Source organism: Hypanus sabinus, chromosome 25, assembly GCF_030144855.1.
Source record: "Hypanus sabinus isolate sHypSab1 chromosome 25, sHypSab1.hap1, whole genome shotgun sequence".
NCBI classification, from domain to species: Eukaryota; Metazoa; Chordata; class Chondrichthyes; order Myliobatiformes; family Dasyatidae; genus Hypanus; species Hypanus sabinus.
In genome coordinates, this window is record NC_082730.1 from 34,134,034 (window position 1) to 34,155,083 (window position 21,050).

Genomic DNA, 21,050 nt, shown 5'->3' on the forward strand with positions numbered 1-21,050 from the left:
AAAGAATTCCACTTGTCACTGATTATTTGAAGAATTCTTGTTGAAAGTAATGTACAGTTGTCATGTACTTCTGGCATTTATCATTTTTTTAAAAGTCCATCTATGGTCCATTTCTATAATCTGGAAATACATATACCGGCTGTCTATTAATGCCGCTCAGAATTGAACACGTCTCTATCAAGTCTCCTCACATCTTCTGCCGCTTCAGAGAAAACAACCTGAATTTATCCAGCCTCCCCTTCAGGTGTTACGGCAATGTAGAAGCAAATTACAAATATAGTGGAAGATCATGGCAGTACTGCATGTGAAAGGTGAAGGGACTGCAGGTTGGGAGATGGGAGACAGGGTCAGTGAATTGGAGTGGCACAATAGCGTTATGGTTAATACAATGCTTTACAGTACCAAAGGCCCGTCTTCAATTCCAGACGTTGTCTGTAAGGAGTTTGTTCGTTCTCCCTATTACTGCGTGGATTTTCTCTGGGTGCTTCAGTTTCCTCTCCCAGTTGGTACAACAATTATTCGTTGTAAATTGTCCCATGATTAGGCTAGGGCTGCTGGACGACATGGTATGACGGGTCAGCAGGGCATATTCTGCGAAGTATCTCAATAAATTTAAAGGATGCAGCAATATCATTTAAAAAGTTGCTGACTGGTGTTTAAAATCAGCAAATAACAATCATTTCAGAATTGCAAGTCATCAAAATGAAAGAAAGCAGTACTGATTAGTGTGACTATTGAACACTTTTTGGATCTGAATACTTATTCCTTGGGCTCTGTTCTAATAACATGACACAACTTCAGAAGAACTCCTACACACCAGATGCTTTAAAGTCCCATTAGCTTTTCTGAGTATTGGGTGTCAATTTGTATAGGTATATTATATCCCTGGTTATTGGGTTGCTATGGAATGGTAGCCAATTTATTGCAGTGATGTTTAAATGGGAGTGTATGAATTGTTTTACCTTTGAACTATAAGCATGATGTAATACTGCAGAGTGAATAGAAAGCAATGGAAAGGCTGCATTTATTTCTCGTTGCTGGGAGCACAGAGAAAGGGGCCATGAATCATACCATATGATGATAAATTACAATCAAAGGACAATTAATGATCTTAACAACATTTTAATCCAATCCCTTCATGCATAAATCAGAATCTTGGATCAGAGACCTTGTTCATGAGAATTTCTTATTAATGTGACCAGAACATGGTGGAGGGAGGGGTGAAGAAAGCAAGTTTTGGGCTGTGACTTAGCCTTTATCAAGAATCACTACACATTTGCTGAGGCAGTCAAAGATTCTATCCTTTCCATTCTTTAATAAACTTTTGCACCTGTAAACGCTATCTGAATATTATTACGTCGTAGCAAATCAGAAAAACTGACATGTTTTTTAGTAGCTTTATGAGCAAATCATACATAAACATTTGACCCTTACAAATATCTCACTAAATGTTATGTTCGTAAGAATGCTTTGGCTTACCCCAGTAGCACTCTCACTGGGCTGACTGTAGAGGCTTGCAACAGAACAGGATCTTCCTAAACACAGAATCTAGATAGGCAATCTAATGCTGTAACAAGCGATTTGTGGATGATGTTATGAATTTGTTGTAGATGCCAGTTCTTAGATTCAACCAAAGACCCACGTGGATAACAAAAGTCACAGAAGAATGTAAGACCTGGAATCAGTTAAAGCTCTTATGCCTGGTTCATCATTCAATCATGGCTGATCTATTACCAACTTTACCTTGCATTTTGAAATCTTGAAATATTTCATAATCCCCTTAAAATCCAAATCTCCCAAATTGAAGATAACCAGCCTAGACAAAGAATTTCAAAGATTCATTATATTCCAAGTGAAGAAATTTCTCTTCCTAATATTACTGTGTAAAAATATTCGTCTTTCCTCATTGTTTGCATATCATTTTAAATCTAGCTGCACAAAAAAACAGTTGTTCCTTTTTTTTGGAAAGCTCTTCATAATTCAAAAATCCTGAATGGTTAACATTGTTCAGGATATCGTAACCAGGGAAATCAAGATGTTTTGGAATTTTGTATGATTCAATTAAATCTTTTCACGTTCTTCTAACCTCAAGAGAGCACAGGCACATGGTAAAGGTCTCATGGACTAATTAAAAAAAGAGCAAGGCCATTTCCTCCAAATGTTGTGTTGAATATTTTGTGACCAATTTCATGATCATTATATGTCCCTACTGCCTGCCATAGAGAAAGTCACTGCAAGAACCCTCAACTGGCTCATCCCTTTGATTGAGACAGTTCTTCCAGAATCACATCTGTATTTCACAATGAGAGATTATAGAGTAGACAACCCAGACCATACACCAAACACCTTGTCGAGCACTACCCGATTAAAAAATTAATATGCTTAGAAATTGATTGTACCCATTCATTTTAGAAATGTGGAAAAATTATACTACAGTACAAATTTAAAGCAATTCAAAATAAGCTGTCCAATTTAATCCTAATTTCCAACACTAGGTCCCTAGCCATGCAAGTTCTTTCAGTACACATTCATGTTCTTTTCAAAACAAGATAATGGTTTATGACCCTACTATTATACTTAGAAAGCTGAGGATTAGGGATGTGGAGAAACATTATGTCAAAAAAGGGTTTACAAACTTGCAGATAATTAATTGGGAAAGTTTCATCATGTTACATATTTGTAGTACAGACTAAGACCATTTCAGATCAGATTTAAAACAGAAGACCAGATGCTGGTATCAGAGAGAAATAATCAATTCCATTTCTTCTGGAAAAAAAATATATAGCTGCAAGATATAAAATATAGATTCAAATAACATTCTTGAAATGTCAATGAAAAATATTATCACTATTAAAATTTGAAATCGCTTTTCTCTGCAAGAGTAGCTTTTATTGTTTGAAAGCAGCATATTTCTGTCCAAAATGATAATGTTCAACATGCAGTTAATAATTCCCAAGAACATATACTGCAGATCCAAGATAAAGGAAAGAACAAGAAGCATGAATGAAGCAACATTCAGAAAATCATTACTTTAGCTTCCAGTGACTAGTGCAGTCATTGTGCTCCCAGTAACTGACCACTTTAAGGCAGATCAGGCAGAGTTCTTTTTGCTAAAATGTCAATTACAGATTTGGCTGGCCAATTTAACCAAAAACACAAAAAAATATATTTTCTGCAGGTTTCCCTCTTTAAAATCATTACAGTACTAGATTCTCAATACAGCATTAACTTTATTATTAACCTATAATACACATCATTTTAGGAAGACAGATGCAAACAGTCAACTCGACCAAGGTACAACGATCTCAATATCTTAGCCAAAAGGAGTCCAAACAAACTTTCAATTAAATATGGAAACTTGACATTAAATTTAGAAACCAAAAAATTCAGATGGTTTAATTAAAAATTTAACAAAGTTACCAAACAACATAAAGACTAGCTTTAAAAATGGAATAGTCAAGCATCCTTTTAATTAGCTGATGCATCCTTCATGACATTTTTAAGTGAGACAAGTTGTTAAGTGTGCATATATTGCAAAATTTTGGGTCAGATTTAATATAGGCCATGTACATACACCAGCACTTAACTCTATTGGCCAGTATTTCTTCCAAGCACCTCCAGGATAGTTCATGAGAATAGTGATGAAGTGTTCAGTTCTTCTATAGAAAGAAAACATCTTCTGATCTTAATCCTCGCTGAGTGATCTTGTAAAATATATTGTTCCATTCAGAATCAAGGTCAGTTTTGGATTGCTGGTGTTATTTAATAAACAGAACATAAACACCTGTGACAAGGCAAGAGAGTGCAACTGGTACATGAAGCCTTGTTCCTATTACTGCAGCTGTAAGGAAACATAGATTAATTTAGTAATTCATGCAATGATGCTAACTATTTTGTTTATATGCTGTTTACAAGCACACAAATTTGAACAAACTACAATCACGTTCAGGAATATCTCAAAACCCATGTCCTATTGATGACTAGAACTTGATATCCATGATATACCCACATTTCTGAGTCTGGGAGAAGTTTTGGTCTTTTATGATTGAGTAGCAGTCCATAAATTAACTTTGCCCATGGGACTAAAGAATTGTACCGAGTAATACTAGTCAAAGTTATCTGATCTTTTTCTTGATTGAGAATGATAGATGACCTAAAGTCAGCAAAATGATAATACTGATGAAACAAAGAATAAATCAAATCCCCATCATTTTACTTAATCATTTGAAAATACATTCATTCCTTCATTCAAAACAAATGAAATAGAATTACAGTAAATATATTTAATATTCAATACAGACTTTTGCAAAAATGTTACTCTAAAACTTGCTTTATCATTTTGCTCCAAGGATAATACTCATTCTATATTTTTACTAACATGATATACCTATACGATCAAATTTGGTACACAAATCAATTTACCTTTGTAAAATACACCCCACACCCCTTTCTTTTCAGAAAGTAGCCATTTATTCAGACGTGGAACTTTCTTTAAATATGCACAGGTGCATATAAAAAGCAAACCAAAAACCAGGAGCCCGTCGAAAGAATATACTGTAAAACACAAGAGGGTTAGTTAAAAATGAAGAATCATATACTGCACAAGAGTATGACAGACATTTGAGTGAATTATTCTAAGAATTCTCATATACAAGCAGACTGTCTACGTAAAACACAATGCCCACAGAAAATCCCTTTAATCTTCTGTTAATATTGTTGACTTATCACGTGCCACAAACAGCACAAGGGTAGCCCATATTGTAGAAGAATAATTGACTTAAATATCAGGTAATATTGCTCCAAATTTCAGTGGAATGAAAATTGAAAATAAATGTGACAATTCATTAAGAACTCAAATGATGGCAATGGAATAGTTAAAACATTCAAAGAAAGAATCCAGGAAGAGAAAAAAATCTTGGATTCACAACAATTAGATATTTTGGTGTTTAAAAAAGACTTTCAGTTTCATTTTCCTTCTGTGAGTTATGGAGAACAAATGTGTAAAGGGGGTTTCTTCTTTTTCTTTGTTACTGCGTATGTTAATCAAAATGGCTTCTTTGTTTTGTTAAAAGTAGGAATACTTCTTTGTTGCGAGAGATTGCTGGAAGCTTGTTTGGGTTAAAATTTATTGATAACGAGAATTGTATTCCTTTGTAAACCAATTGGGATTAATGTTGTTCTTTCTTTTGAGTCTGTAAGCTACTGTTGGTGAGCATTTTGGGGGAGTTGGCGTGAGGGGGTGAGAGAGAGAGGATGTGATGCTGTAAACTGGGCAAGGAACGGACCCCAAGCGGGGGTCCGAGTCCAGGAGGTACCACGAGGAGAGGAGATGAGGATAGATGTGCTTGGTTGACCACTTAGAGTGGTCCTGAGCTGCAAGTCGAGGAGTTCGGAGGGGATCGAATGGTGGCCAGAAGACTTCAGTAATTGAGCTCCAACGGTTGTGCACAAAGTGGTTTGGAGTTTGATAAGTTTGGCACCATTTCTTTATTTTCTTTTCCTTTATATATACTGTATCGTTATTAATCACTTAGTTATAGTAATCTTTATAAATTGTAATCATTTGATCGCATATGGTGTACTGTCTGTTCTTTGGTGAGACGGGGACATTACACAGCATCTACACAAGCTGATTATCCAGTTTGGCGGGGCCGAAGGCTGCTCCCACTAGACGAGAATGAGCTGAGCGAGCCTGAGGTGACCCAGGGGGTTACAAATGTATGGTTTTAAAATTTCATGTGGATGTCAAACTTTCTTGTTCAGAAAATTTTTATAAAATTTGGCTTTAGCTTCCCATAATGGCCCAAGGAATATATAGGATATTGGAATAATTTGACAAAATAATCCAACAAGCTGAAGATATTATCCATTATGTGTTGAAAAATTATTTTTAAGAAAATCAAATCATCAGACAAGCTGGTCTGTATCATTTTTGTAGGTCTCAAAGGGTTATCAAGCAATTTGGTGATCTATCTATGATTGTTTGGCTGATGTAATGTATGCAGGTGACCACCACATCAGTGGGGAAAGGGTGGCTGAGGATTGCATTGTGTACTTATTTCTCTGCAAGTGAATATAGAAATTTGTCTTCTTCCTTTTGTTGTATAACAGCATGCAAACCGGGATACTAACAACAGAATAAAACCCAGTGAAAACTGGTACTGAACAAGGCTCTGCTTTGCACTGGTGTTTTTCTCAACAATTTCTCATTGTGCTGTAGCCTGTCCCTGCCAACAAAAAGAGCTAATCATCAGAATCCGTACTATTATTGCTGACATAATGAAATTTGTTGCTTTTGGGACAGCAGTACAGTGCAAGACATAATAAATTACTCTAAGTTATAATAATAAAATAGTGACAAAAGAGGAATAATGAGGTAGCATTCATCAGTTAATGGAGCAGTCAGTAAAATTAAGGCAGTAGAGTGTAAGCTGTTCCTAAAACATGTGTGCATCTTAGACTGATCTGAGATTGATCCTTGACTTCCTCACTGGGGAGACCACAATCTATGGGGATTGGAAATAACATGTCCTCCTCATGACAACACTGGTGCACCTGAAGGATGTGTGATTAGCACACTGTTCTACTCTCTCCTCACCCATGGTTGTGTGGCTAGGCGCAGCTCAAGTGCCATCTATAAATTTGCAGATGACACAACTATTGTTGATAGAATTTAAGATGGTGACAAGGAGGTATTGAGAATGAGATAGATGATGTCGCAGCAACAGCCTTGCACAGTGTCAATAAGACCATGGAATTGATTGTGGAAAGGGAAGTCGAAGGAACACACACCAGTCCTCATCAACGGATCAGAGGTAGCAAGGGTGAGCAGTTCCAAGTTCCTGGGTGTCAACACCTCTGAATATCTATCCTGGGCTGAAAATATACTAATAGGCATCCATTAGTCTCGTGAGACCATGGATTTGCGCCTTGGAGGGCAGGGTTGTATGGGAAACCGGCACTAGGACCCAAGTAGCTTGGCACCAGTGTTGTCACAGAGCAATGTGTTGTGTCCTTGCTTGAGGACACACTGCCTCAGCTGAGGCTCGAACCAGTGACCTTCAGGTTACTAGTCCAATGCCTTAACCACTAGGCCATGCACCAAAATAAGGCACACTAGCAGCCATATTTCATTAGGAGTTTGAGGAGAATTGGTATGTCAACAAAGACACCCCCAAATTTCTACAGATGTACCATGGAGAACATTCTAACTGTGTGCATCACACTCTGGTAAGGGAGGGCGAATGCACAGGATTGGAAAAAGCTGCAGAAAGATGTAAAGTCAGCCAGGTTCATCATGGGCACTAATCTCCCCAGCATCCAGGACACCTTCAAAAGGGAATGCCTCAAAAAGGTGGGATTCAACATTAAGGACCCTCATAACCCAGGACATCCGCTCTTCTGATTGCTACCATCAAGGTGGAGATGCAGGAGCCTGAAGATACACACTCAGTGTTTCAGGAACAGCTTCTTCCCCTCCACCATCAATTTCAGAATGGACAATGAACCCATGAACAACACCTTACTATTTTTGCAATACTTATTTAATTTTCATATATATACACACACACACACTTCTGTTGAAATTAATGGTTATTGCAATGTACTGCTGCCACAAAGCAACAAATGTCATGAAAAATGCTTGTGATATTAAATCTGATTCTAGTGTAGACTAAAGAGTCGATACAATAATGTGGGCCAAAGGGCCTGTACTGTGCTCTTCTATGAAGCTGTGTCATATGCACACACATCAAGAGATGTAATATGAAAAAAAGTATGTTTGTTTACTTTCTTTCCCCACATAAATTCTGCTGCAGCAAATCTTATTCCACATCTCAGATTTTGGGTAGTCACAAATGGTATGTTTAATGGTCCTAACTCAAATGTACATCACAGCACTAGAAAGTGTTGAATATAAAGTAGCAGCTTTGCATTCAGAATTAATTATTATAGCAAAATGCACTGTTAAGCAGAAGTTTATTATAGTTATATTTAAGTATATATTTATGTTCTTGATATTTAGTAGGTTATCTTGCCAAGTACTATCTTAGGAGATGTAAAAAGCTGACGAGGTGTGGATAGTGGATTGAATGTCATACACTGGCTTCCACCTATTCTCAAGATTCCCAATTGCAGGCTGAAATCCTGCCCTCTGCTCCAGAGTAGACCACAATCACAAGATATTCCAGATAGACATGCTGTGGGTGATGTTTTCTGTAGCCAAGTAGGAACTAGTTTATGTTCTTTTTTGGTTTTTAGTTAACTAAACATTTAATCAATTAAAAAGCTGTTACTTAGTAAAAATTGTGTAAAAAAATTGTATCCAAGTGACTTTGGTACTCATAAACATTCAATGTAATGGTAGCTCTGACTGTTTCCAAACACGGGGGTAGAACAGCAGTTGAAGCCATTCTGCCAAATAGAAACTAAACACATGTTCAGAAAGGCTCAGCATAGTACACAGCCATCCATCAGCTACGTGCTGACACCCTGGTCTATGACAATGCACTGTTAAAGCTGGACTGTCTCTTAAAAACTCATGTCAACCATTATGTTCAATTGGTGGGCCAGCAATTTCTAACACCTAAGCATGTAGATATATTATACTAACAGAAGTTCAGTGTAGTATTTTTCATTACCACATGATACTTTCAGTTGTTGTATGAGAAAATGCAGAGCATAATAATAGAGACACAAGTGATATTTATTGTTTATGGTAGTCAAGGAAGAAAAATACAGAAAACCTCAAATGAGTGCACAGCTGACAAGTAGTATTTAATCAGAATCAAGATTAATATATTCGGCATATTTTGTGAAACGTTAAATTTGCGGCAGCAGTACAGTGCAATACATGATAAATATAGCAAAAAATGAATTACAGGAAGTACATGTCTGTTAAGTACTTAAATTAAAATAAGTAGTGCAAAATAAAAAAGAAAAAAGTAGTGAGGTAGTATTGGTGGGTTCAATGTCCATTCAGAAATTGGATGACAGAGGGGAAGAAGCTGATCCTGAAATGCTGAGTGTGTGCCTTTAGGCTTCTGTTCCCTCTTCCTGATGGTAACAATGAGAAGAGGCGTGTCCTGGGCGATGAATGATGATGAATGCTACCTTTCTTACCTTCTTTGCAGCTGCACACGTTAATAATTTATATAACTGCATGTGTGGACATGACCAACATGCAAAAGACACCCAACAAGATACAGTATACAACTATAGACATTTGAGTAAAAGTTATACACTGTTCTAAAGGCCCTTGATCAGTACCAAGAAACAAAAGAAATGACTGCTACAAAAGGGGATTCTGAGCAATAAGATATATCTACATCTAGAAAGCTAGGAGTTGATTTGTGGTAGATAGTATGGCTTTGTGTATAGGAGATTCAAGGACTTAATGAGGTGAAGAAAAAGACTGATGAGGGCAGGGTGATAGATGGTTTATATGGACTCCAGTAAGGCATTTATTAAGGTTCCACATGAATTACATAGAATCCAGGGAAAATTGGCTAACTGGATACACAATTGGGTTAATAGTAGAAAGGAGAGAGTGATAGTAGAAGACTATTTTGTGGACTGGAGACCTGTGCCCCAGGCCCATTGTTGTTTGTCATCCAAATCAATGATTTGGATGAGAACATACAGGGTACAGTTAGACAGGTACAAAAATAGGAAAGGTTTAGAAAGTTATGGGCCAAATGCTGAAAAACAGTACTAACCTGGATGGGGCATCTTGGTCAGCATGGGATAGTGGGCATGTTTCTGCGCTACATGATTCTATGACTCCAAATGAACATGCATTGACCAGAACAATGGTATATAAATGAAATATTTCTATAATGATTTGCTGTGGTTCCATTTGGTCCTCTTAAAACAGTGGGCAACGTAAAGGCCCTTAGAACGTACTAGTAATTTGACAGTATCATTATAGATTCCTGAATAGTTCCCACTGCTGCACGCAAAGAGTTTGTACATTCTCCCTGTGACCGTGTGGGTCTCCTCCGGGTGCTCCGGTTTCCTCCCAAAGACGTACCATTTGGTAGGTTAATTAGATGCTGTAAAATGTCCCATCATTAGGCTCGGCTCAAATCGGGGGATTACTGGGCAGCAAGGCTGGAAGGGCCTATTCTATGTATCTCAATAAATAATTTGAAAATGGGCTTTGTGTACTTGTTCAGAGAATTGCATTAGACAGTGAAAGAACAAAGACATTATATGTACTGATCAATGACAAATTTTAAAAATAATCTTGCTGTCCCAGAAATAAAACCCACAAGGGCAAAAAAAAATCATGTATTTGTCACCATATATTTGGACTACTTGAGGAGCATTAATGTTTCTAGCCCTGGACTTAATGGAGTTCTGAAGGAGGAGGGACATCTCATTGAAATCTACTGAAAAACCTAGATGTGGAAAGGAACTTTCCTTTATCAGGCAGGATTGAATAGCAGAAAGATTCAATGGGCCAGATTGACCAATTCTGATCTTAAATATTATGCTCATATTAGGTTAATACAAATCACTTTTCTTTAAACATTCCTTCTATGACCAACACAAAATAACGTGGCCTATACTTAAGTGTTCAGAGTAGCACTGATACCAATTGTCAGCACAAAGCCAACAATAACATTAAAGTTATCTGCGGTATGTTTTTTGTAAATTCCACATTTCTTGAGGGAATTAGGAATTTAATAAATCCAACCACAGCAAGTCAATTCAGTGCAGCTTGGTCTAATAAGTAGGAAATGAAACACAAACATAATCGCTGATAAGGTGCTTGATTGACACTCACACCAGAATGGTTACACCTGAAAGGATATCACAGGGAGTAAACTCAATGAAATGAGTTTAAAGTGCCATTTTTTTAAATAGACTTACAAATTTGGATTTTATAGAGGTACACTAATTGCTAAAAAAAGGTTTTCCAAATAGACATCAAGCAGTTCTTTCCTGATGGTAGGATGGGAGAGTATATTGCTATTTAAACCCGCCTTCCCAGCAATCTAGGCAACCATTGGCACAAGAGTGGGAAGCCGCTTGTCTATTCGGCGACACGGCCGCCACTCAGCCCACGCCACACTCTCTTCCGCAATCAACTTCGGTTTACCGGCGGCACGCCCGAAAACTCGGGCCAAAGCTAAAAGCCCAAGGCGGCGGGACGGTTCCCGTCGGGCGGCGGCCCGCAGCAGAAGGAGTATCGGCGGCGGCCCGACCGTCCGCTTCCCGTGAAGGGGCCTAACTCTCTGCCGAGTGGCCACGTCCGCAGTCCCTCAGCTGGCCACCTCTACCCCAGGCCGGGGGGAACTAACAGTGGGGGGTGGGGTGTGAAGGCAGAGGGATTACCGTTGGTCATGTCGCCAGTCCAGCACTCGCCTCTCGCCCTTTTATCACGCACTCATGATCCGGCTTGTTCCTTGGCGAGTCCGGAGTAAATACACAGGGCGAAGTAATCAAACCCGTCCACCAGGCGGCATCGATCCCGCCACGCTCGCTTATTCTGCGAAGGATTGCGCTTGCCTTTTAAAAGTAATCAAACTACTGAGCCGGGTTCAATAGACTTTAAAATGGGATGACTCTTTAAAAATGAGATGCAGAGTTTCTTCAGTAAGAGTGAGGTGAATCTGTGGGATTGTTGCTGTGGAGTGTAGTCGAGTATTTGAGGCAGAGGTTGATAGTTCCTTGATATATGGGGTGTTAAACATTATGGAGAGAAAGTGGGTGAATGGGGTTGATAAAAAATCAGCCGTAGATTGAATGATGAAGCAGACACATAAGCTCAATGTCCTAGTTCTGATCCATTTTTTTTAACGTCTGTTCTGTTTTCTATTTATGTCTTTTGCTTTGTTCTGTTTTGATTCTGGTAAATGTATAAGTACTTAATAAATTGAGTGGGAAAAGCAAATTCTGCAGAAGATAGGGAGAGTCTGCAGAGAGATATAGATAGGTTAAGTGAGTGCGCATGGGTCTGGGAGATGGAGTACAATGTTAGTAAATGCAAGGTCACCTGCTTTGAAAGGAAAAATGAAAGTGCAGATTATTATTTAAATAGGGAAAAAATTGCAGCATGCTGCTGTGCAGAAGGACTTGGGAGTGTTTGTGCATGAATCTCAAAAGGATAGTTTGCAGGTGCAGCAGGCTATCAAGGCAAATGGAATGCTGGCCTTCATTGCTGAAGGAATTGAATTTAAGAACAAGAAGGTTACGCTGCAACTGTACAGGGTACTGGTGAGGCTGCACCTGGAGTACTGTGTGCAGTTCTGGTCTTCTCACTTGAGGAAGGATATACTGGCTTTGGAGGCAGTGCAGAGGAGTTTCACCAGGTTGATTCCAGAGATGAAGGGGTTAACCTATGAGGAGAGATTGTACTCACTGGAATTCAGAAGAATAAGAGGAGATCTTGTAGAAACATATAAGATTATGAAAGGGATAGATATTGTAGAGGCAGGAAATTGTTTCCACTGGTAGGTGAGACTAGAACTAGGTTTAGGTTGGAGATGAGGAGGAACTGCTTTACCCAGAGAACGGTGAATCTGGAATTCTCTGCCCAATGCAGCAATGGAGGCTACCTCAGTAAGTATATGTAAAACAAGGTTGCATAGCTTTTTGCATAGTAGAGGAATTAAGGGTTATGGGGAAAAGGCAAGTAGGTGGAGATGAGTCCATGGCCAGATCAGCCATCATCTTATTGAATGGCAGAGCAAGCTCGACAGGCCAGATGACCTACTCCTGCTCCTATTTCTTGTGTTAATAAGAGAACTTCTGAAAAAGATTATTAGATTGAGGAGCATAGAATTATGAAAGGGAAGCCATCTTTGGTTAATTTAGTAAGTTATTTGAGGATGGTACAAGTAGAAAAGAGGAAACCAGTAGATGTGTGTAAAGGAGGGTTTCTTCTTTTTCTTTGTTACTGCGTATGTTAATCAAAATGGCTTCTTTTGTTAAAAATAGGAATGCTTGTTTGTTGCGAGAGAGTGCTGGAAGCTTGTTTGGGTTAAAATTTACTGATAACGAGAATTGTATTCCTTTGTAAACCAATTGGGATTAATGTTGTTCTTTCTTCTGAGTCTGTAAGCTATTGTTGGCGGGCTTTTGGGGAGTCGGCGTGAGGGGGGTGAGAGAGAGAGGATGTGATGCTGTAAACTGGGCGAGGAATGGACCCCAAGCAGGGGTCCAAGGCCAGGAGGTACCCCGAGGAGAGGAGATGAAGCTAGATGTGCTTGGTTGACCACTTTGGATGGTCCTGAGCTGCGAGTCGAGGAGTTTGGAGGGGATCGAATGGTGGCCAGAAGACTTCAGTAATTGAGCTCCAACGGTTGTGCATGAAGTGGTTTGGACTTTGATAAGTTTGGCGCCTTTTCTTTATTTTTGTTTCCTCCATATATACTGTATGGTTATTAATCATTTATAGTAATCTTTATAAACTGTAATCATTTAATCGTATATGGTGTCCTGTCTGTTCTTTGGTGAGGCGGGGACATCACACAGCATCCACACAAGCTGATTACCCAGTTTGGCGGGGCCGAAGTCTGCACCTCCTAGACGAGAACGAGCTGAGCGAGCCTGAGGCGACCCAGGGGGTTACATGTGTATATAGCTTCTTGATAAGGTCCCATGAAAGGCTCTTCTATAAAGGTTAAAATGCATGGGTTGAATATGATCTACTGCATGGATTGAGAATTCCTAACAGACAGAAAACAGAGTGAGAATAAAGAAGTCTCTCTCAGGCTGGCAGAATATTGGGTTGTCACAGAAATCAGGAGCCAGGTTATTCGATTTCTGTATCGACAGTTTTGGCTGAGTAGAACAAATTACATGTTTTGTTGATGGTACAAAGCCAAGTGCTCACCAACCCAACAGCAACACCCGAGTGTCTACCACCATCAGAACAATAGCAGCAGCTGAGGAAGTTGACTCACCTTTTCCAGGACAATTAGGAGCAAGCAATATATTTGCATTGTTAACCCACATATGAAATAAAAAGAATAAAACAGAAAAAATGGAAAGGAATTGCTGGAAAAGAGGAAGCAGATAGAGCTGAATGAACTACATTGCTAAAGCAAAGCTCTGGGACAAGTACAATAGTGTGGATAACTTCAATCCATGCTGTGAAGTCTAACTATGTATGTATAAATCAGTGAATCATTTTACTCATGTTTAATATTAATTGTTCTGCTGTTGTCTGATTTCACAGCCTTGAATTAATTCTTAATAACTACGTATCTTTTTTTTTAAAAAAAGTAAAAAAACAAAGCAATATTTATTTTTGTAAACATGAGAACTTCTTCAGATGCTGGAAATCTGAAGCCACGCACATAAAATGCTGGAGGAACTCAGCAGAGCAGGCAGCATGTATAGTTGGTGTTACAGGCTGAGGCCCTTCTTCAGGACCGGAAAGAAAGGGGGAAGATGCCAGAATAAATGGGGAGAGGGGAAGGAGGATAGCTAGGTGATGTGTGAAGCCAGGTGGGTAGGAAAGGTATAGGGAGGGATGTGATAGGAGATGAGAGTGGGAAGGAGGAGGGGACCCAGGGGTAGGTGAGAAGAGGTAAGGGGCCAGAATGTGGAACAGAAGAGGGGAGAGGAAAAGAAATAACTTAGCAGAATGAGAAATTGATATTCATGCCATCAGGTTGGAAGCCAAATGGAATGTAAGGTGTTGATCTTGCAATCCGAGGATGGCACAAGAGGAGGCAAGGACTGACATGTCAGAATGGGAATGTTTGGCCACTGGGAAGATCCACTTTTGGTAAATGGAGCAGAGGTGCTCAACAAAGCAGCCCCTCAATGTACAATGGGTCTCACCAATGTAGAGGAGGCCGCACTGGGAGTACCGGACGCAATAGACAACCCCAGCATATTTGCAGATGAAGTATTACCTCACTTGGAAGGACTGTTTGGGGCCGTGAGTGGAGGTGAATGGGCAGGTGTAGAACATTGGCTGCTTGTGGGGAGAAGTGCCAGGAGGGTGATTAGTGGGGAGAGACAAATGGACAAAGGAATCACAGAAGGAGCAATCCCTGTGGAAAATAGAGAAGTGAGGATGTAAGTAAATGTTCGGTGGTGGTGATGCTGGAAGTTGCAGAGAATGATGTGTTGGATCTGGAAACTCATGGGGTGGTAGGTAAGGACAAGAGGAACTCTATCACTGTTAAGGCGGCAGGAAGATGGGGGTGACCACGGATGTTCGGAAAATGAAGGAGATGTGGGTGAGGTCAACATCAATGATGGAGCAAGAGAAACCCAGTTCTTTGAAGAAGGAGATCATCTCTGATACCTGGAAAGAAAATCTTCATCCTGAGACCAGATGCAGTGGAGAAGCAGGAACTGAGAAAAAAGAAAAGCGTTTTTACAAGAGACACGGTGGGAAGAGGTATAGTCAAGATAACCGTGAGAACCTTTAGGTTTATAAAAGATGTTGCAGGACAGTTTCTCTCCGGAGATGGAGAATGCAAGGTCGAGAAATGGGAGGGAGGTGGCAGAAATGGACCAAGTGTATTTAAGGGCGAGGGAAGTTGATAAAATTGATGAGTTCACTATGGGTGCATGAGGCAGCACCGATGCAGTTGTTAATGTAGTGGAGGAAGAATAGGAGAGCACTACGGAGGAAGGCTCAGAACATGGACTGTTATATGTAGCCAACAAAAAGGCAGGCATAGTTGGAGCCCAGGGCTATCCCTCGAGTCTGGAGAAAATGAGTGGAGCCAAATGAGAAATTGTTGAGGGTGAGGACCAGTTTTCCCAAACGGAGACTGATGGTGGAGGGGAACTGGTTGGTTCTTTAATTGAGAAAGAAGCAGAGGGCTTTCAGATCTTCGTGATGGGGGATAGAAGTGTACAGGTGAAAGTGAGGCAGACAGGGCCAGGGGATTGAAAGTTATTGAGGATATTGAGAGCATAAGAAATGTCATGGATGTGGGCGGGAAGGGACGGAACTAAGGGAGATAAAATGGAGTTGAGGTATGAGGACATGAATTCAGTGGGGCAGAAGCAGGCAGAGACAATGGGCCTACCCATACAGTCAGGTTTTATTGTGCTCTGGGCACCATTCCCCTCCCTCAAGATTCTGGTATCTACAGATCATAATCAGCTGTCAATATTATTTAATTTGATTCCCATTCTTCTGATCTGGTGCTGCAGTTGAACCAGCTGGTTGTACCGAAATGTATTAAAAGGCTGACCATCCTGGCACAAAGCAGCTTATATAAACTGCTCATGTAATCCCAGCTCACAGCCCTGCAGTGGCTCTGCCAGGACACAAGGGGAAGCCTACGTAATTGTGAAGTGACTCATTTCAAATGACATTTGATGTGAGTGAAGGAACTTTCAACCCAAATTTTTTAAGTGGCTGAAAATGGAGGCCGACCTCCTGTCGTATCTCCTTGAAAAATATTTCCCTCACTCTCAACTTGTGGTGCATTTAAATTCTGTAGTTAGGAGATCATTTTAACCTTATTCTTTGGGCAAAATGACCAACAATCACTTCTGTTCCCACAGAGCACATATTTAACCTGGCCTGTGTAGCTGAGACAGATCGATTATTAACTGCTTCTCTAAATCTGTCTTAAGGGGGGAAAAATTCTCTGACCCTTGAGGAAAGTTCAAGCTTCCCCTGTCCAGATTGTATTGCTTCCTCACAATTACCCATAATTCCAGCAGCTGTTCCCCTTCTGCTTGACCGTGAAATCTATAGTCACAAAACTCTCTATACAAAGAAGCTTGTCTGACCTTTGTTTGAAATCCGTCACATTTAATCAGTTGTACTTTATACTTGATACCCTACTTCCTGGAAACAGGATTGTTCTATCAACCCTATTCTTTCCTTCAATATTTTAAGTTCATAAACATAAATAATTGCCTTGTAATCTGGTTCACAAAAGGACTGTTCGTTTTCAAGGTTTTATTCATATTTGTAACTATTCAGTGAGTGGTTTGAAATATTTTGTTTGCTAATTTACCAGATGTTCAATCTCTTAGTTAAGTTATGTACAGCAGTTAACTTTAATCTGCAAACCTGTGCTACTAACAAGATCACATTGCTTTTATATATCTGACACCTTCCATCTTTTCATTTATGGAATTAATTAGTTTTAACATAAGTATCTTGGGAGTGAAATAGAGAAAAATATAGATTTCTGTGAGGTTTATTACTGGATGTCCAATGAATAAATATTTGTATAGTTTTATGCTGAAACGCTGTGAATTGGTGTATGGCTTATGAGAGTCTTGCTGTTGATCATTTCTGTGCACCATGGTGATGACATGTCCTGTCATGGACAATTAACATAATCCCAGTGTGTTTGTGCATCCACTGAATAGAACAGATGTACTGAAATGATGTGACTGAGCTAATGCGATTACAGTCAATGCACACTGTCTAGCAATACACGTTGATCGTACTGAGGGACCCGCTGACCCATATCGAAGTTAGGCTTCAGACATAACATACAGACCTACTCTGCTTTGGATGAAGAAGTAGTCTTCATACAAGTAATTGTTTCTAGATAAAACTTTTTCTTTGCCATCTCTAGTCAAGGTTGTTTAACAGATCATGGACAGCTAAATACTGGATAAGTATAAAAGAAACTGATAAATAAATCTTTTGATGGAAGCTTTAGTATCAAGATAGAAGCAAAAATATAGGTTAACTCCAAGGCATGGGAGGATCCCAAGGCAAAAGGGTAAGTTCGTGGAGGTTATTCAAAGCTGGTTAATTTTACTGTTATGTAGTATACTGTATTAACTAGGTAAATGTTGTAAGTTTATTGTGTCCATTTAGTTATTTACTTAATTGAGACATGGTTAGCATTTTTTTCATTCATTCCTTACTTTATATTATTTATTGTGATAATATGAAAAAGAGTTGATTTAGTTGAAGTTTGAGAAAATCAATCATTTTATATATTATAAGTAAACAAAAGTCTGCATTTCATATCTGCTGCTTTCAATATCTTTATTCATCAGTGCTTCCTCTTTATAGCTTTCAATTTAAAATCATATAATGTGCAGAAGAAATCTTTATATAAAGGTTCCTGAAACCCATTTGAGCAAACTACCAATGCCAAATAAATTGCTGGCGGGTTTGGCACATGGTTTTATCTTAGTTATGTTACGAGAATCTGATGAAATCTGGACAGATAAATGTTATAACTTGTCTCCTGTATCTTACTTATTTAATTATAACCAGATATTATTTAAACCATTGTTTACTAAATTGGATTTGCCATGAAAATATTATGGTGAATTATGGTCATAAAGATATTCTGGTTATAATGATGTTGCTATAAAGATCAATCTAAAATTTTTGACGTGGGCATTGCAGGGTTGTCATTGAAAGAAGATCACAGCTGTGATTTTAACATCCAAGGAAAGACATTGTATAAAAAAGCAGTTGGGCAGGGGGAGGTTTGGCTTTCTTGGTGAAAAATTAAATCAAATTCTTAGAAAGAATTGATGTAGAATCTTTATGAGTAGAATTAAGAAACTGCAAAGGTAAAAAGACCCTGATGTGAATTACACGCAGACCTCAGAACAGCAGCCGGAATGTGGGGTACAGTTGACAAAAGGAGATGGAAAAGGCAGTGACGGTGATGGGAATTTCAAGATGCATCTCGATCTGGAAAATCAGTTTGCCTACAAGACAGTTTTTTAGAGTTGCCTGGGTCAAGCTAGCCAGGGAAAAGGCAATTCTGGATGAGGTGTTGTGTAATGAACCAGATTTAATTAGGGAGCTTAAGGCAAACTAACCCTTAGGAGGCAGTGAGTGTAATGTGATAGAATTCACCCTGTAGTTTGAGAGGGAACAGCTAAAATCATGTGAATAGGTATCAGAGTTGAGAAAAGGTAACTACAGAAACAAGAGAGAAGAGATGGTCAAAGCTGATTTGAAGGGATGATGGTAGAGCAGCTAAGGATGAAGTTTCTGAGAGTTAAAGCATTCTAATGGGAGATGTGGCAACCATAGCTGACAAGGGAAGTCAATGCCAGCATAAAAGCAAAAGAGAGGGCATACACTATAGGAAAAATTAGTGGGAAGCCAGAGGATTTGGAGGCTTTTAAAAAGCAACAGAAGGCAACTAAAAAAGCAATAAGGAGAGAAAAGAATGAATATGAAGGTAAACTGGCCAATAATATACAAGAGTTTACCAAAGGTTTATTTCAGATAAAGTGTAAAAAAAAAGAGACAAAAAGCAAGAGTGAACATTGGATTGTTGGAGAATGATGCTGGAGAGGTAGTTTTGGGGAACAAGAAATTGAACATTTACTGCCTGTCTTCATTGTACAAGGCACTAGCAGCATGCTTGGAACTTGAAAGTGTAAGGGCAGAAATTAATATAGTCGCTATTACTAAGGAGAAGTAATTCATAACAGTTGTTCATTATACATCATGTTGTATTTTGCAAATTTCAAAACAACTTTATTTGGAAGGCAAATATAAAAAGTAAGCAAACTGATATTAAGCAATATCTGTGGAGAAATAGAAATCTGTTGCAGAAGCTGTAAATGTGGAAGGCTGTCGAAGAGAATTCCATTTGGCACAGTCTACCTTATCCTTTACTCCTTTGCCCCTTCCCACTTTGGAATATATTTTATAACTATTCAAACAGTTTTCATCCCATCTCATCATTCTGTTTTAAGTAACCTTAATTCTATTCCGTCTAGTTTCCAACATTTTACCATTGGAAACAATTTCTCCTTTATTTCAAGTATGAAACTCTTCCTTAGGAACCAGAGTCTGAAAGTAAAACCATCTTATTTTTAGAATTCTTATCTAATCTGCTGCTTTTTTAAAGCTTTGTTTTCAGGTTTTTAGCTCCAAAGTGTTTTGCTTCTTGTAACACCACATCACTTACAGGAGCTTTAATTGAACTAGTTCTGAATGTTGCATGGTCAGCTCTAATCATTTGGTGAAATTGAAAAGCTGTGACTTAGATATTGAATATTGTGTAAGCAGTTCTATTTTGTTTTCCAGTCTTGAAGTCTAGGCAAAGATATATTCTTTCTCTGATCAATACTTCTATTTCATTCTTTTTGAACAATCCATTGCATCGTGCAGAAAATCTCTCTAGAATACAAGATTTCCTATATAAATAGTACAACAAATAAAAAATTGTAATAATAACGTGGTTGCAAATAGAGAAATCCTCTCATTCTCTAAGTAATTTTACTGTATACTCTGATACATTGATTAAATAAGGAACTTGCTTGAAGGTAGCCATATTAATCTCGAGAAACATCTGGTGTTTTTCTTTTAAATTTATTCAAGCTAACAGAATCTATCCAATTAATTAATTGACTTTGAAAAAGGCTGACAAGTACAAAATGTAATCAGTTTTAAAATTTTCTTGGTAATGTTGTAATTAGCATGATTTTCAAGCAGGGAGAGAATAAAGCTGCCGCTATAGCAGCCTGCAATTTGTACGTACACTCAGAGGCCACCTTATTAGCTACCTCCTGTCTGTGGTCTTCTGATGCTGTAGTGCATCCTCTTCAAGATTACTGTGTGTTCAGAGATGCTCTTCTGCATAGCAATGTTGTGACGTGTGGTTATTTGAGTTACTGTTGCCTTCCTGTCAGCTTGAATCAGCCTGTCCTTTTTCTCCTGACCTCTCTGAAGAAAAAGATATTTTTGCCTATAGCAGTGCTGCTCACTGGATGTTTTCTGTATCTTGCACCATTATCTGTAAACTCTCGAGACTTGTGTGTGAAAATGCCAGGAAATCAGCGGCTTCTGAGTTACTCAAAGCACCTTGTCTGGGACCAACACACATTCCATGATCAAAGTCACTTAGATCATATTTTTTCCTCATTGTGGTGTTTGGTCTGAACAAAAACTGAGCCTCTTGACCATGCCTGCATGCTTTTATGGATTGCGTTTCCGTCACATGATTGGCCGATTAGATACTTGCATTAATGCACAGGTGTACCTAGTAAAATGGCCACTGAGTGTAGATCCGCAAGTAAATGCAAAGAGATTTCTTGCATGTATTAAAGCAAAGAAAGAGTATAATGTTAAAAAATGTGAAACCTATTCTGGAGACAATTTCAGATGGTTT

At 38.8% G+C, this 21,050-nt stretch overlaps 2 protein-coding genes across 3 annotated transcripts in view; one reads left to right on the top strand and one right to left on the bottom strand.

Annotated features, from left to right (window-relative positions):
- The window catches only part of LOC132381152 (protein FAM107B-like), a 136,464-nt gene that overhangs the window by 76,043 nt on the left and 39,371 nt on the right, over positions 1-21,050 (top strand). The window contains exon 1 of one of the 2 annotated variants that reach the window (XM_059950430.1): positions 17,470-17,675. The exons of the other annotated variant lie outside the window; for it this stretch is intronic. Within the exon in view, the coding sequence (XP_059806413.1) occupies positions 17,652-17,675 (24 nt within the window). The 5' untranslated portion in view covers positions 17,470-17,651. Of the gene's footprint in view, positions 1-17,469; positions 17,676-21,050 lie in introns of those variants that run through there. 2 annotated transcript variants of the gene reach the window in all.
- Positions 2,449-11,498, bottom strand: tmem167b (transmembrane protein 167B). The gene is made up of 3 exons (XM_059950424.1): positions 11,341-11,498; positions 4,423-4,554; positions 2,449-3,841 (listed from the first exon to the last, which is right to left on the bottom strand). The coding sequence occupies exons 1-3, from the start codon at positions 11,348-11,350 to the stop codon at positions 3,759-3,761; spliced, it is 225 nt and encodes a 74-aa protein (XP_059806407.1). The 5' UTR covers positions 11,351-11,498; the 3' UTR covers positions 2,449-3,758.